Source organism: Mytilus galloprovincialis, chromosome 9 (genome assembly GCF_965363235.1).
Source record: "Mytilus galloprovincialis chromosome 9, xbMytGall1.hap1.1, whole genome shotgun sequence".
NCBI classification, from domain to species: Eukaryota; Metazoa; Mollusca; class Bivalvia; order Mytilida; family Mytilidae; genus Mytilus; species Mytilus galloprovincialis.
The window spans coordinates 24,636,766-24,653,293 of NC_134846.1; the positions used below are offsets into that span (position 1 = coordinate 24,636,766).

The following is a 16,528-nucleotide window of genomic DNA, read 5'->3' on the forward strand; positions in this document are numbered from 1 at the left end:
TCTGCTTACCCTTCCGGAACACCTGATATCAACCCCGTTTTTGGTGGGGTTCGTGTTGCTGTTGTACCTCTATTTGTGACATTTTAACCTATTCTGTTTGTTTTGTTCACGCATCGTTGTCAATATAATGGAATTCGATGCGACTGTCATACAAGTGAGAGGTTTAGATAGCTTTAAAACCAGGTTTAATCCACCATTTTCTACATAAACAAGAGTGCACACGCTGAAATGTCTCGCTTTCTTTACTTATCATTGATATCATGTTGATGGTCCTAAATATAAAGCTTTATTATAACTGTCTCATAAACTTAACATTAACCAAGAAAACTAAACATTGACCAATGAACCATGAAAATAAGGTAAAGGTCAGATGAACTATGCCAGCTAAACATGCACTCCTTAGAATCATTCCATACACCAAGTATAGTAGACGTATCGCATACAGTATAAGAAAAAAAGACCAAAGCAAAAAAAAAATAAAAATAGGAAACTATAACCACTGAACCATGAAATGAGGTCAAGGTCAGATGACAACTGCCAGCTAGACATGTACACCTTACAATCCTTCAATACACCGAACATACTACTTATATTGCTTATAGTATCTGAGATATTGATTTGACCACCAAAAACTAAACCTTGTTTACTAATCCATGAAATGAGGTCAAGGTCGAGTGAAAACTGTCTGACGGGCATGAGGATCTTGCAAGGTACCAAGTCAGGAATATGACAGTTGTCATCCATTCGTTTGATGTGTTCGAGCTTTTGATTTTGTCGTTTGATGAGGGAATTTTCCTCGGAGGTCAGTATTTTTGTGATTTGACTTTTTCCTTGTCAGCAGAAACCTATAGATGAATCATGACAGGATTGCAAGCTCAGGAACATTAACAACACCAATTTTTATACACCAGATGATTTATTTTATCAATTAAGGTTTTCCTGTGATGTTCGAAGCCGAAATATTGTAGTCTAAAATATCGTTTAAAGTGGAAGATGGATTGTTGCTTCAAAGAGATTTGTGATCTATTCACAATCCGAATGATTTTATTGCCTCTTTCGAGTTGTATTGCACGTTTTTATTAGTTTTCAGGTTTGAGATTCACAGAAAAGGTCTGAAGAAAACAAAATAACAATTTACCATCTTTTCATGTACAAAAACAACAAAACAAACATAGATGCATGAATGAACACTCGTTATATTTACTCAAATTCCTTTTAGCTATTCACAACGGTAAATTGTCTTTGCAAGCACTATGAGTTGTGTATGAAACATTTTACACATCATTTTATATAGTCATTTAGAATACAAATAAATATGTATCAAATTGTAAGACATTATATACATATAGTTACAAAATATCTTGGATATAATAATTATATCTTTATAACAACATTTGATGAATTATGATTACTTGATAATTTAATCCCAACTACACAGACGGTCGTTTGTGTGAACTCGAAATATTTTTTTTTTTCTACAATATATTCATGTATTAATGTTGGCTACACATACATTTATACAAAACAGTCCTAACAGTTCTGGCAGTTAAATGTTCGAAGGACAAATTAATGAAGTGACAGAAATGGGCAACACTATATGCTCAGCAGACAGCGCAATCAATCAACATAAACAAAAACATAAGCAAGATAGACAAAGAGATAAATGCACTTAGCTCATTGTCTTATGTTATCACGGTTCATTTTGAAATGTATTCAGATTTTTTAAGAAGTCTATACTCAATCTGTTGTAAACGTTATAATCTAGATTCTATTGAAGAAAAGTTACATTTTGAGTTCTCCACATAGGTTAAGGATTCTGAATTATGTCTTGTTTTACTCGATATGTATTTTCTTCGGCTCTCGCTTTCTCTCCTTTGCTAATTTCTAAAACATCTACATGTAAGTGCATGCTTAATACACTCTACAAGTAACTGTACAAGTTCGAAAAAACTTAATACAGAGAATCCAATCCATAGGCCTACAGCGCCACCTACATCTGACATAAACTGGGCATTCTGGAAAGAGAAAGGTTGTAGAGGATTAAAACTAGACGTTATCAATATAAAAGAAAGTGACTTTGAATAGTTATTAGAAGATTAATGAGTTGAAGGGTTTGTGACTGGGAACATTTTAATAGTTATTAGAAGATTAATGAGTTGAAGGGTTTGTGACTGGGAATATTTGTTGTTGCTGTGCATATACTGATTAAGTGTCACGGATGGATACCCAATACATCTCCTTTCTATCGGACAACTTCTGTTTATACTGTATAGGTTGGTGATGACCATTGGAATCGTTTAAGAGTATCTTAGACAGCGATATATTAAAAAGACTTAACAACCCTCATTTTATAAGATCACATAACTCAATTAAATATAATAATAATTGATGTATTGAATATTATGGGGTTTTAAGGTCAAATAAACTCATCATAGATACCATGCAGGACTTAATTTTTTATATACACCAGACGCACGTTTCGTCTACAAAAGACTCATCAGTGACGCTCGAATCCAAAAAAGTTAAAAAGGCCAAACAAAGTACGAAGTTGAAGAGCATTGAGGACCAAAATTCCTAAAAGTGTTGCCAAATTCACCTAAGGTAATCTATGCTTGAGGTAGAAAAGCCTTATTATTTCCAAAAATTCAAAATTTTGTAAACAGTAAATTTAAAAATATAACCATATCAATGACTTTTCATGTCAGCACAAAAGTGCCGACTACTGGATTTGTGATACCCTCGGGGAAATAAATCTCCACCAGCAGTTGCTTCGACCCAGTGGTTGTAAATAACTCATTATAGATACCAGGACTTAATTTTGTATATTCGCCAGACGCGCGTTTCGTCTACAAAAGACTCATCAGTGACGTTCGAATCCAAAAAAGTTAACAAGACCAAATAAAGTACGAAGTTGAAAAGCATTGAGAACCAAAATGCCTAAAAGTGTTGCCAAATTCAGCTAAGGTAATATATGCCTGAGGTAGAAGAGTCTTATTATTTCCAAAAATTCAAAATTTTGTTAACAGTAAATTTAAAAATATAACCATATCAATGACAATTCATGTCAGCACAAAAGTACTGACTACCGGATGGGCAAAACGATACAGTTTAGATCCTATGGTGATTTTGAACGAAAATTTGCATACAAGCTATTTTTACGGGGCGCCGAATGGGACTCTTTTTGTTTTGTACTCGAAATTCAATTGTGAACATACAAAAGTTAGTTTTTATTCAACAAAAATGAGTTCAGTTTAACAAAATTTGTAGCATACTACAAATTTAAATTTTGTCATACAAAATTATCTTTCACTGGACAAAAGTTAGTTTTGTCATGACACAATTCATTTTTATTACACAGACTTTACTTTTGTTACTAATTTGAAAATTGGGCGACAAAAGTCAATTTTGTATATGTTCCAGACCGTATGAGTATTTGGACCGTACGCGTATATTTTCAAAATACGCATACGGTCGGACCGTACGCGTACGGTCTGACTAATATAAGAAGTTGGTCACGTTTATCAGATACAAATGTATATAACTGATCAACATAACTTATATCTCAAATTAATGTAATAAGTTCAATAGTAATTGAAATAAAACAAAATAATGTTAAAACGATTAAAAAAAAGCACGTTGATTTAATCTGTTAATTTCCTGTATTTAGCATTTCAGTAATTCATAAATTGAAGCCAAGTAGCCAAGTATGCTAATTGGAATTGAAGTTATCGGAAGTAAACTTAGACTGGGGGGGGGGGCAATCGTTTTAGAATATTAAGGAACTTTACAAAAAAAATAAATGCAAAGCAACGTGCATGAACAAATTATGTTACTGTAAAAAAAATATGACGTTCTTTGTGGAAGTCAGTGTCACCTTTAGTACCAAAATAGGATTCACGTATATACAAATAAACACATATTTAATTTCAATTGTTCGCTTAATCATTTTATCCTCATACATGTAATAAAAACAATTTGTGTAACTAAAAATAATGATTTTGATAAATATTTGTTTAAATTTAACCCATATGATCCCAAAACATCAGCTGGACCGTACGCGTATACTCACACGGTCCAACCGTACGCGTATGGTCGGACCGTACGAGTATACGTATACGGTCCGAACCGTACGCGTACGGTCCAAATACTAATATGGTCTGGAACATATACAAATTAGTTTAGTTTGGATTCTGTGAACTAATTTGCATACAAAACTGAGATTTTGTCACAAGATTCAATTTGTTTATTTTTGTGTAGACAACATTGAGTTTTGTATAAACAGACATGAAAATTTAACACAAAAGTCAATTTTGTGCCACAAAAGTCAATTTTGTGTCACAAAAGTCAATTTTGTGTCACAAAAGTCAATTTTGTGTCACAAAAGTCATTTGTGTCACAAAAGTCAATTTTGTCTACACAAAAATAAACACAAAATTGAATTTTGTAATGATTGTAGACAAAATTCATTTTTGTTATGCCAAAGTTCAGTTTTGTGTTTATTTTTGTGTAGACAAAATTGAGTTTTCTTAAACAGAAGTGAAAATTTAACACAAAAGTGATTTTTGTGTAATAAGTTTATATTTGCATACAAAATTAATATTTGCATACCTATTTGACAAAAATGAATTTTGTCTACAAAAATGAATTTTGTCATCACAAAATTGAAGTTCTCATAAAACAAGTCTGTTTCACTTAGTTTTGTAACACAAAAATGATTTTGTTATGACAGAATTGAATTTTGCACAAAACCACAAGAGTCCCATTCAGAGACCCGTAATTTTTCACCCAGTCATTTAAAATATGTTATAACAAATATATTTTAAGAGATAAATGGAGACGAAATTTTAAACTTTTGCTGTTTGTCTATCTAATTTAATATAAAAGATTCATCTGTGACTCAGTTTTAAATTCCATAAACGTTGGTACAAAAAAAATCTTCACACATTGTCAAACCTAATGCAATTAAAACTAGAGGCTCCAAATACGGGGCGCCGAATGGGACTCTTGTGGTTTTGTACTCAAAATTCAATTTTGTACGGACAAAAGTGACTTTTGTTCAACAAAAATAAGTTCAGTTTAACAAAATTTGTATCATACTACAAATTTAAAATTTTGTCATACAAAATTATCTATCAGCGGACAAAAGTCACTTTTGTCATGACAAAATTCATTTTTGTTACACAGACTTGAATTTTGTTACCTAATTTGAAAATTGGGCGACAAAAGTCAATTTTGTATTCAAATTAGTTTAGTTTGGTTTCTGTGAAGTAATTTGCATACAAAATCGACTTTTGTTACACAAAATTGACAAAAATGAATTTTGTCTCAACAAAATTGACAAAATTGACTTTTGTCTCAACAAAATTGACAAAATTGAATTTTGTCTCAACAAAATTGACAAAATTGACTTTTGTCTCAACAAAATTGACAAAATTGACTTTTGTGAGACAAAATTGACTTTTGTGAGACAAAATTGACTTTTGTCTCAACAAAATTGACAAAATTGACTTTTGTCTCAACAAAATTGATTTTTGTCTCACGAAAGTCAATTTTGTCTCACGAAAGTCAATTTTGTCTCATAAAAGTCAATTTTGTTGTTACAAAATTGAATTTTGTCGTCACAAAAATGAATTTTGTCGTCACAAAATTGACTTTTGTCTCAACAAAATTGACAAAATTGACTTTTGTCTCAACAAAATTGACAAAATATGTGAACAAGTCTGTAGCACATAGTTTTGTAAGACAAAAATGATTTTGTTATGACAGAATTGAATTTTGTACAAAACCACAAGAGTCCCATAAGGCGCCCCGTACCAAAGAGCCTGTGTCACTCTACTATATAATGATCTATATGCATATTGAAAAAAGGACACAGATGGATTCATGACAAAATTGTGTTTGATGTTTTTGATGTTTGTAGATCTTACTTTATTGAACAATCTTGCTGCTTACAATTATCTCTATCTATAATGAATATGAACCAGAAGTGATAGTGGAAAATATTTTGTAAAAATTTACAAAATTTATGAAAATTGTTAAAAATTGACTATAAAGGACAATAACTCCTTTAGGGGTTAATTGACCACTTCGTTCAAGTTGACTTATTTGTAGCTCTTACTTTGCTGTACATCATTGCTATTTACAGTTTATGTCTATCGATAATAATATTCAAGATAATAACCAAAAGCTGCAAAATTTTCTTAAAATTACCAATTCAGGGGCAGCAGCACAACAAGTTGCCTGATTGGTCTGAACATTTCAGGGCAGATAGATTTTGACCTAATGAACAATTTTATCCACAGCAGATTTTCTTTAAATGCTTTGGTTTCAGAGATATGAGCCAAACACTGTATTTTACCCTATGTACTATTTAAAGCCATGTCGGCCATCTTGGTTCACGGGCGGGGTCATCGGACACATTTTTTAAACAAGATACCCTAATGATGATTGTGGACAAGTTTGGTTAAATTTGTCTTAATAGCTTCAGAGGAGAAGAATTTTGTAAGAGATTACAAAAATTTGTAAAAGATTACAAAAATTTGATCAAGATTACCAAAATTTACCAAAAAAATGTTAAAAATTGACTATAAAAGGCAATTACACCTTAAGGGGTCAACTGACCATTTTGGTCATTTTGACTTATTTGTAGATCTTACTTTGCTGAACATTATTGCTGTAACAGTTTATCTCTATCTATAATAATATTCAAGATAATAACCAAAAGCTGCGAAATTTTCTTAGAATTACCAATTAAGGCGCAGCAACCCAACAACGGGTTCTCCGATTTATCTGCAAGTTTCAGGGCAGATAGATCTTGACCTGATTAACAATTTTACCACTGTAAGATTTGCTCTTAATGCTTTGGTTTCAGAGATATAAGCCAAAATCTACATTTACCGCTATGTTCTATTATTAGCCTTGGCGGCCATCTTGGTTGGTTAGCCGGGTCACCGGACACATTTTTTAAATTAGATACCCAAAATTGAATGATGATTGTGGCCAAGTTTGGTTTAATTTGGCCCAGTAGTTTCAGAGAAGATCTTTGTAAAAGTAACGACGACGGACGACAACGACGGACGACGGACGCAAAATGATGAAAAAGCTCACTTGGCCCTTCAGGCCAGGTGAACTAAAATGGGGTTCATGAACTCGTTTTCAAGTTCAATCAGTTTGATTGACAAAAATCAGTCAAAAAATGCTTCTTTCCCCGACATGTCACAGTTCATACTCACCTCAATTTCTGGAGTTTCCATTATCCTCTCGTAATTCAGATCTTCGTAAAATATGTCAACTTTAACGTAGTCCATACTAAAAACAGGAAAATTTATATAATAGTGCAAATAATTTACTCCCGATATCGGACACAAAGTTTTTTTTATCTTTACGATACCATGATACTGGTGGTTATTTCATTTTGATGATGGATGATTGATTATTGATTATTGATGAATGATTGATGATTGATGATTGAAAGGAGATTTCCAAAGATGCCTGCGTCCATTAGATATTTGATAACATATCAAACGCTTATTGTTGAACCACCTTTAAGGATACCGACAAAAAAATCAGAAGTGCTCATTATAACCTCAGGATTTCGAAATTGAATTTGACCTCAGCTTTATGGTGACTCATAAGAATTGTTATTTTCTTCCTGTATGAGACAAACTTGAAATATAAGTGGAACTTTATATACGTTTTTTCTAAATTATTTGTTACGGAATAACGATATTGTGACATTTAATATGTTTTAGGTATTTTTATAATACGTTATATGGTGATATATTTCAATAACCTCACATATAAGACAATAAAGGTCAACCTGAATGGACCTCATGCAAAACGGAAGTGACCTTTTTAGCCCTTATTTTTGAAAACGTATGCAGTAGCCTATTATGTGATATAAAAAAGGCATTTTGTTAATCAAAAGAAGTGAATTATGTCACTTTTTCATTTAAAGATATTTAAACCTTATATTTTTAGAGTCAATGTAAAGTAAAATAATTTGTACTATTACTTTGAAACAGTAAAATATATCGACAAAATTCCTTTAACAAATTATGTGCTACATTCTCTATCTGTTCAAATAATTTCGACCAAATCGAGCAATATACACACGAACATACGAAAGTCTTTTTCTTTTATGTGTTTCACACGAGTGAAATGATGTATGTGCAACAATTAATCCGCTATTGATCAAGACCAAGGAACTTTAGTTTCGATGTCATTGGCCCAACAAAGGGAAGTTTGAATCAAGACTATAGGTAGCAGTCTTGTCGGAAATTGTTCACAACATTTTAGTGACAAGGGAAATTTGGTTAAAGTGGTACTGTGTATATAGAAGTTTTCTATCATGGAATGTTTGAAATAAGTTATATGATGATACAACCCTTGAACAATAAACAGCTGCGCCATCAGCGCATGATACGCCCGTCGTCTTGTGTAAAAGTTTTATGCAATAATCATAAATAGTTTCTGAGAAAGTTTTAAGCAATAACCATATATTGTTTTTGAGATACGGAGGGACATATGAACCATCCCCTCTTTTTTTTCTTCAAAAAACTAAATATCACTAAAATAAAATTTTGAATCAAAACCAAAAAGTATACAGATGTTTAGATTAATATAACAAAGAAGTGTGTAAAGTTTTAAGCAATAATCATAAATTGTTTTTGAGTTACGGCACGACTTGTAAACCCCCCCCCCTTTTTTACAAAATACTAAATAACTGAAAAATGAAATTTTGAATCATCACCCAAAAGTTTACAGATGTTTAGATTAATATAACAAAGAAGTGTGTAAAGTTTTAAGCAATAATCATAAATCGTTTTTGAGATACGGCGCGACATGTAAAAACCCCCTCCCCATTTTTTACAAAATACTCAATAACTCAAAAATGAAATTTTGAATCATCACCAAAAAGTATACAGATCTTACGATATAACTAAGAATTGTGTAAAGTTTTAAGCAATAATCAAAAATCGTTTTTGATATACGGTGCGACATGTGGAAACCCCCCCCCCCTGTTTTAGTTACAAAGTGCCGTAACTCAAAAAGTTTTAATCTTATTTTCACCAAAAAGTATACAGATCATTTGACCATCATAAGAAACAACTATAATAAGTTTCATGAAATTTGGATAAGTCGTTCTCATGTTACGGTGCGATATGTTTACGCCGGACAGACGGACGGACAGACAGACGGACGGACGGATGGACGGACAGACAGATCTGTTTCATAACACCGCAATAGAGTTCAAGGACAAAGGTCAACTTGATTTTCAAAGATCTTTAATTTTGAAATATAAGATACTATATACTGGTTCATGACAAGAGTGTACACGCTGAAATGTCTCGCCTTCTATACTAATCATTGATATTATGTTGATAGTCCTAAGTATAAAGCTAAGCTTTAATACAACTGTCACGTAAACTTAACATTAACCAAGATAACTAAACAAAGACCAATGAACCTTGAAAATGAGGCCAAGGTCAGATGAACCATGCCAGGCAGACATGTACAGCTAACAATGCTTCTATACAACATATATAGTTGACCTATTACTTATAGTTTAAGAAAAATAGACCAAAACACAAAAACTTAACACTGTGCAATGAACCGTGAAAATGAGGTCACGGTCAAATAAAACCTGCGCGACTGACATAAAGATCATAAAATATTTCCATACACCAAATATAGATGACCTATGGCATATAGTATTAGATAAAAAGACCAAAACTCAAAAACTTAACTTTGACCACTGAACCATGAAAATGAGGTCAAGGTCACATGACATCTGCCCACTAGATAGGTACACCTTACAATCATTCCATACAACAAATAAAGTAGACCTATTGCATATAGTATGAGAAAAACAGACCAAAACATAAAAATTTAACTATAACCACTGAACCATGAAAATGAGGTCAAGGTCAGATGACACCTGCCAGTTGGACATGTACACCTTACAGTCCTTCCATACACCGAATATACTAGCCCTATTGCTTGTAGTATCTGAGATATGGACTTGACCACCAAAACTTAACCTTGTTCACTGATCCATGAAATGAGGTCGAGGTCAAGTGAAAACTGTCTGACAGACATGAGGACCTTTCAAGGTACGCACATATCAAATATAGTTATCCTATTACATATAATAAGAGAGAATTCAACATTACGAAAAATCTGAACTTTTTTTTCAAGTGGTCACTGAACCATGAAAATGAGGTCAAGGACATTGGACATGTGACTGACGGAAACTTCGTAACATGAGGCATCTATATATAAAGTATGAAGCATCCAGGTCTTCCACCTTCTAAAATATAAAGCTTTTAAGAAGTGAGCTAACACCGCCGCCGCCGCCGGATCACTATCCCTATGTCGAGCTTTCTGCAACAAAAGATCTATCAAACATGACAGGGACGATTTAAAGACAGTCCTTTATCTGTAAAGTAAGTCTATTTATCAACCACAAGCTCTTGAAAAGCAAATCATCTATAGAAAAAAACATTCACTAATGAAGTATATTATTCAAGATTTTGTCTTATAGTTGTCATGAAAAAAAGTAGAAATTGTAAGTTTGGTTTGAAGTTAAGCTTTATAAAAATATGGTGACGTGTAGGAGTGCTAATTAGACAATATCCACACCATAACAAATTACGTGGATAAAAACAGTCACTGTACAGTCTGCAATAATAAGCAAAACCCATACATAAACTAATAACATTGTAAGTATTCTCTAAATGTGTTGTAGTTTAGTGTTCAATGTAAGGAAAATAAATGCCTACAAATAAGAAAATTTGGTTTGAAATAAAAGTTCAATAAATTTCAGATTTTATCTTCTAAGTATTTGTATTAAATACCTTTGTGTTTGGACGTCTTCGTTATCATATAGTGAAGCATCAAAGCATTTGTTTTGAATATTAAAGCATACCCCTTCTTTCAAAGTATCCTGAAAAGAAAGATATAAATAATCACATATCATGCCTACTATAAATAAAAGAGTTTAAATGAAGTAGTATATGCCACGAAACTCAAATGTAGATTCTTTCCAAACATTTGACATATACAGGCTACACTTATATTTCTAGTTTTCAATTTAAAGGGGCAGGGGCATTGGCTGTCAAATTCATTATATGTTTTATAAAATACTAACACGTATATTTAAATTATAGAATAGGAATCTTTTAAAACAAAACTTTACATTTTTTTCAAAAAGAAGACAAAAAATATGCCCTTTTATTGATATCTACATGTATATACAATTGTATATGGTATTGTGTATATTGCGTCTATGTCAATAATATTATTTTCTAGGTATGTACTGTATGAATATGTTAAAGGGACGCTAGCAACGAGATATAGAAAAACATATGTTTTTGTGTTTTTCCAATCACTAATGAAATTGAAATATTGAAATAAAAATTCGCTTTTAGCAGACCGTTCGGTTCAGTTTTGTGAAAATAAGCAAAGAAAAATTGCTTATGAATTATTCCCTTCCAAGTGAATAATTTCATCTCATTAAATCAGTATTTATAAAAACTCCAATTGAACCACATAGCTAAATCTCATAGAGATTGGTTACGAATGAACTAGGCGTGTTTCAGGTAGTAAGACAACATTAAAAATGAAACAATGGCAAACAATTTGATTGACGGATTCGATCAACAAAAAAACCCTCATTCTTATACAGGTAAAAACGATTATTTACACATTATTTTAACATGTAATATGAAATTAAACAGACCTAGAAAAATCCAATTGCACGAGTTATGTGTCTATGTTTATGTTTACAACAAGTCGTACATGTATAACCGTCGACTTAGTTTTCAAAAGGTCACCCGGATGGTTATTTATACTGCGCCTAGACTAAAATACAAACAAAATGCTGATACATAATTTTGTGTTTATGCATCGTAAGAAGTTTATTTGGCTATACGTTTTAGTATGAACATATACGTTTTAGTTTGAATCGTATATGAGAATTTCAATGAGAATTTGAGACAAATCGGTGAAAACGAATTTGACAGCTAGTGACCGTTTAAAGACTTTAAGGAAGATCAGTTTAAAAAATAAAACTCATTAGTAAAGTAATATCAACAAATTACATTATCTGTGATTTTAATAACAATTAAACCGTTATCAAAGGTACCAGGATTATAATTTTATACGCCAGACGCGCGTTTCGTCTAGATAATGCCGGCGTCACACATTGGCGTGCACCAAACGTACAGAGAAAATTGACAAAGTCGGTATACGTTAGTTGCACGCCAGAGGAACGATAAGCAATCGTAAAACGCGCGTTGCAAAAGTTGGAAGTACGTCGAAATACAAAGGTATACGCTTGGTGAACGCTACAACTCGAGTAAATTTATATGCAGCATAAACATTTTCATCCAGCTCAAGCGTGAGTCTAGCGTATACCTATACGGTACACCCACGTTACATAATACTCTACAAGCGCGTTTAACGCGCTACAGATAATTTGAGACACGCTTAGGGCACGTTGTATACGCTTCGAGATCGTTCGACTTAAACTAAATCGTATGTGGGTGTATGTAACAAACACCCCATAATAGAACGTCCACGATACGACCGGGACGCGTCTCAAATACGTTTAAGGGCATACGATACAGTTACAGGGAAGGTAATGACGTTGCTAACGTAAAATGTTATTTTCGCGACGTCAAACTATGACATATCGGGAAAAGATGCATTTTTCGACTGTTTTTTTTATCATTCAAACTGATTTAATTTGAAAACGAGTGCATGGACCCCTATTTTTTAAAACAGCAATTTGTGAGATTATGTGACCCAAATTTTATAAAACTGTAAATAGCGCAATTTTCTTAATTTTGATAAACATTCAGCAAAAAATGACGTTTTTTCCTCTATTCATGAACATTTGATAAATATAGAGTTATTTCGAAATAAAAATTGCATAATTTTTAATGATACTTAAAAAATACAGAAATTACCGATTATTTAACAAAAAATAATTCGTGTTTATCTTTTAAAACAAAAAAGTTGTGTCTTTCTTTCGAAAAAGAAAATACGGACACAAATCTGAATTTTGAGCAAATATACAAAATTTTGACCTCACTTTACTCAAAAAGTAGCACATGAAGGTATATTTTTTATCACATATTTGATTTAATCAGGTAAAAAATAGCCTACATGCAAATTTTCATCATCTTGTAAATACAGGTTCAAAACTGTATCGTATGCCCTTAAGAAACTTTTTTCCTTCGTTGAGTGCATTCCATCAACGTTAGACAAACACCAGGCATAAGCAAACATACGTTTCTTGAACGCCCGATAAACGCTTAGGTACGCATGTTACAGATATGATCGACAGGTTGAATGCATCCAAAATTACTAGCGTATTGGCAGCGTACATGATTTGTATACACACCCGGCGTACGCCGGGGCAATACGCTGATGTGTGACACCTATACATAAGACTCATCAGTGATGCTCATATCAAAATATTATAAAACCAAACAAGTACAATGTTGAAGAGCATTGAGGATAAAAAATTCCAAAAAGTTGTGCCAAATACGGCTAAGGTAATCTATGCCTGGGATACGAAAATCCTTAGTTTTTCGACACAATTCAAAATTTTGTAATCAGGAAATTTATAAAAATGACCACATTATTGATATTCATAACAGAAGTGATTTAAAGTTCTCGACTTTTTGTTTTTGTGTATGACATCATTCTGTTATGTTTATGGGTGATGTTTTGCTCCCTTCCTTACTTGCGTGCCTTTGTATTCCGATGACAAATTAAATTATCTAAACCTAAGCCACTTAGCAAACAAATTTTAAAAAGCATTTTCAAAACTATATAATACACCAAAAGTATTTTTTGAAATACAGATTCCTGTTCATCCTTAAATTGGAATCTATTGACAGTTGAACATACAGGTATAAAGCACATCTTGTTGCTTTCGTGTTTTACTTCATATCTCATAAATTTGATATCAAGGAGAAGTGTGGGATCATAATAGGCTATTATTAAGCTGTAGATTATTTTCTTTTTTTTTTATTTAAAGGAAGTACAATATCTACAAATCGTCAGCCAAAAATAAATAAAATTGAAAATGGAAATGGGAAATGTGTCAAAGTGTGAAAGAGACAACAACCCGATCATAGAACAGACAACATTAGAAGGTCATTAATAGGTCTTAAATGCAGCAGAAACTCCCGCACCCGGAGGCGTCCATCAGCTGGCCCCTAAACAAATATATATACTAGTTCAGTGATAATGGACGTCATACAAAACTCTGAATTATACACATGAAACTAAAATTAAAAACCATACGAGACTAACAAAGGCCAGAGGCCCTTGACTTGGGACAGGCGTAAAAAGGCGGCGGGGTTAAACATGTTTTTGAGATTTCAACCCACCCCCTATTCCTCTAGCCAATGTAGAAAAGTAAACGCATAACATACGCACAGTAAAATTCAGTTCAAAAGAAGTCCGAGTATGATATCAGAAGAGGTAACAAAAGAAAACTAGATGTGTTAAAGCGACACGAGTGTCCCCGTCCCAAAAAGTTGAAAAATCTGCAATTTCAATAACACATGATATAATTTATCAAAGTCCAAAGCCTGTAATTTCAGCAAAAATTAGCGAAGCAGAACAAAACTTATACTTGATCTGTAACTCATCATGGTTAACTCACATATCAAAAATCAGCCCAATATCTGAAGGCGTTTAGAAAAAAGTCTGTATAACTGTGATTTTCAACAATTTCTCAAGGTCCAAAGGCTGTAATTTCGGCAAAATTTAAGTGGAGTGGAACAAAACTTAAACTTGATCTGTAACTCATCATGGTTAACTCACATACCAAAAATCAGCCAAATATCAGTAGGTGTTTAGAAAAAAAAACTTCGTATAATGGTTTGTTGCGGAATGACAGAATGACGGAATTACGGAATTTCTGAATATCGGAATAACGGAATATCGGAATATCGGAATTACGGAATATCGGAATTACGGATTTCGGACAAGGGTAAAATTATATGGCACCGACAACTTCGTTGCGGGGCCATAAAAACCAAAATGAAAATAATACATAAATAACAACAGATTACTAGCAGTTACTGACATACAAGCTCCAGACCTCAATTTAACTGATTGAAAGATTATGTCTTCATCATATGAATATCAAGCACAATCCGTCCCGTTAGGGGTTTGGTATTATACTATCATAAAATATATGAGAAGAACATAACCCATGTCATGCCAACAACCGGTTTTTAAATAAATGTGTTTAATTCTAACGCAAAGACCCTATAAGTGAATCAATATTAAAGCCAAAATATGCAACCTTTATTGACCTGACAACAGTATCGTAACTATATCCCTTCTTAAAAAGTCTCTAAAGGTTTTGTTAGCTTCTGAGGTGAAAACTGATGATAAAATTTAGTAAATGTTTTGACTAGTTTGGGATATCGAAAACCCTGGTATAATAATTTTTCAGTAATACATAAAATTCTCTCGCTAAAATTTAAAAGTTGTTACATACAGGAGCGAATCGTACAAGTTGAGTTATATAAGGGAACGTCACAATCTACAAATGGATAATTAACGATAGGAAATGAAAAATCATTTCTTTTATCATCAATTTTCTGTATTATGCTTTCCGTTTATAATATAGATATCCAGATCGAGGAAAGAGCAAAGGTAATTGTATGTATTAGCTTTATTTAAAGTAAGTTCAACCGGATAAATTTCTTTATACATACTGAAGTGATCATTATTGAGAGCCAAAATATCATTCAAATATCTAAAAGTATTATTAAATTTTTGTATCAGATGTTGTTTCGATGGGTCTTTGCTGATTTTAGTCATGAATTGCAACTCATAGCAATACAAAAACAGGTCCACAATAAGTGGTGCACAGTTAATCCCCATTAATTCCGATAAGTTCACGATATACTGAATCTCCAAAGCAAACAAAAATGTTATCTTGTAATATTCAAGGGCAGATATAGTTTCAATGCATGTCCAATTGACATAGTTCTTTTGTTTATTGCTACTAAAAAATGACCGAAAACGAGTTTGAACATATGTATTCGCATTCTTACTTTTTAAATGCCCATTTAATTAGGTGTGTGATTGTTTTCTTAATGAGAATATGAGGCAATGTGGTATATAGAGTGTAAAAATCAAAACTTTGAATAGATTCAAAATCACCACTATAACCATGCAATTTATCAAGTACATCCAACGAGTTTTTGGACACTTCAAAAGTAATTAATTCCACTATTTTCGAAGGCCTTATTTGAACAATTTATTATCAGGTTTTTGATTGTACTAAGTGTACTAGTAAGAAGAATAGACAATTTAGTAGTGGAAAAATGGCTTGAAGACGAAATAAATAAAGCCAGTACATAGTTGGGACTTTCATTGTTTTTGGTACTGCTTGTAAAGAGGTAGCTAAAATTTATGTTTGTTACAGATGTCGTTTTCTGAAAATGGAGTCAGTTGGAATGTTGGTGAATTGGTGATTTCTTTTTTC

At 32.5% G+C, this 16,528-nt stretch overlaps 1 protein-coding gene across 1 annotated transcript in view; it reads right to left on the minus strand.

Annotated features, from left to right (window-relative positions):
• Positions 1-1,174: 1,174 nt before the first annotated feature.
• Positions 1,175-16,528, minus strand: part of LOC143044687 (epithelial sodium channel subunit alpha-like) — a 43,127-nt gene continuing 27,773 nt past the window's right edge. Inside the window, exons 12-14 of the mRNA XM_076216752.1 lie at positions 10,860-10,948; positions 7,233-7,308; positions 1,175-2,015 (exon numbers count right to left, since the gene is read on the minus strand). Of these exons, the coding sequence (XP_076072867.1) occupies positions 1,878-2,015; positions 7,233-7,308; positions 10,860-10,948 (303 nt within the window). The 3' untranslated portion in view covers positions 1,175-1,877. The remainder of the gene's footprint in view (positions 2,016-7,232; positions 7,309-10,859; positions 10,949-16,528) is intronic.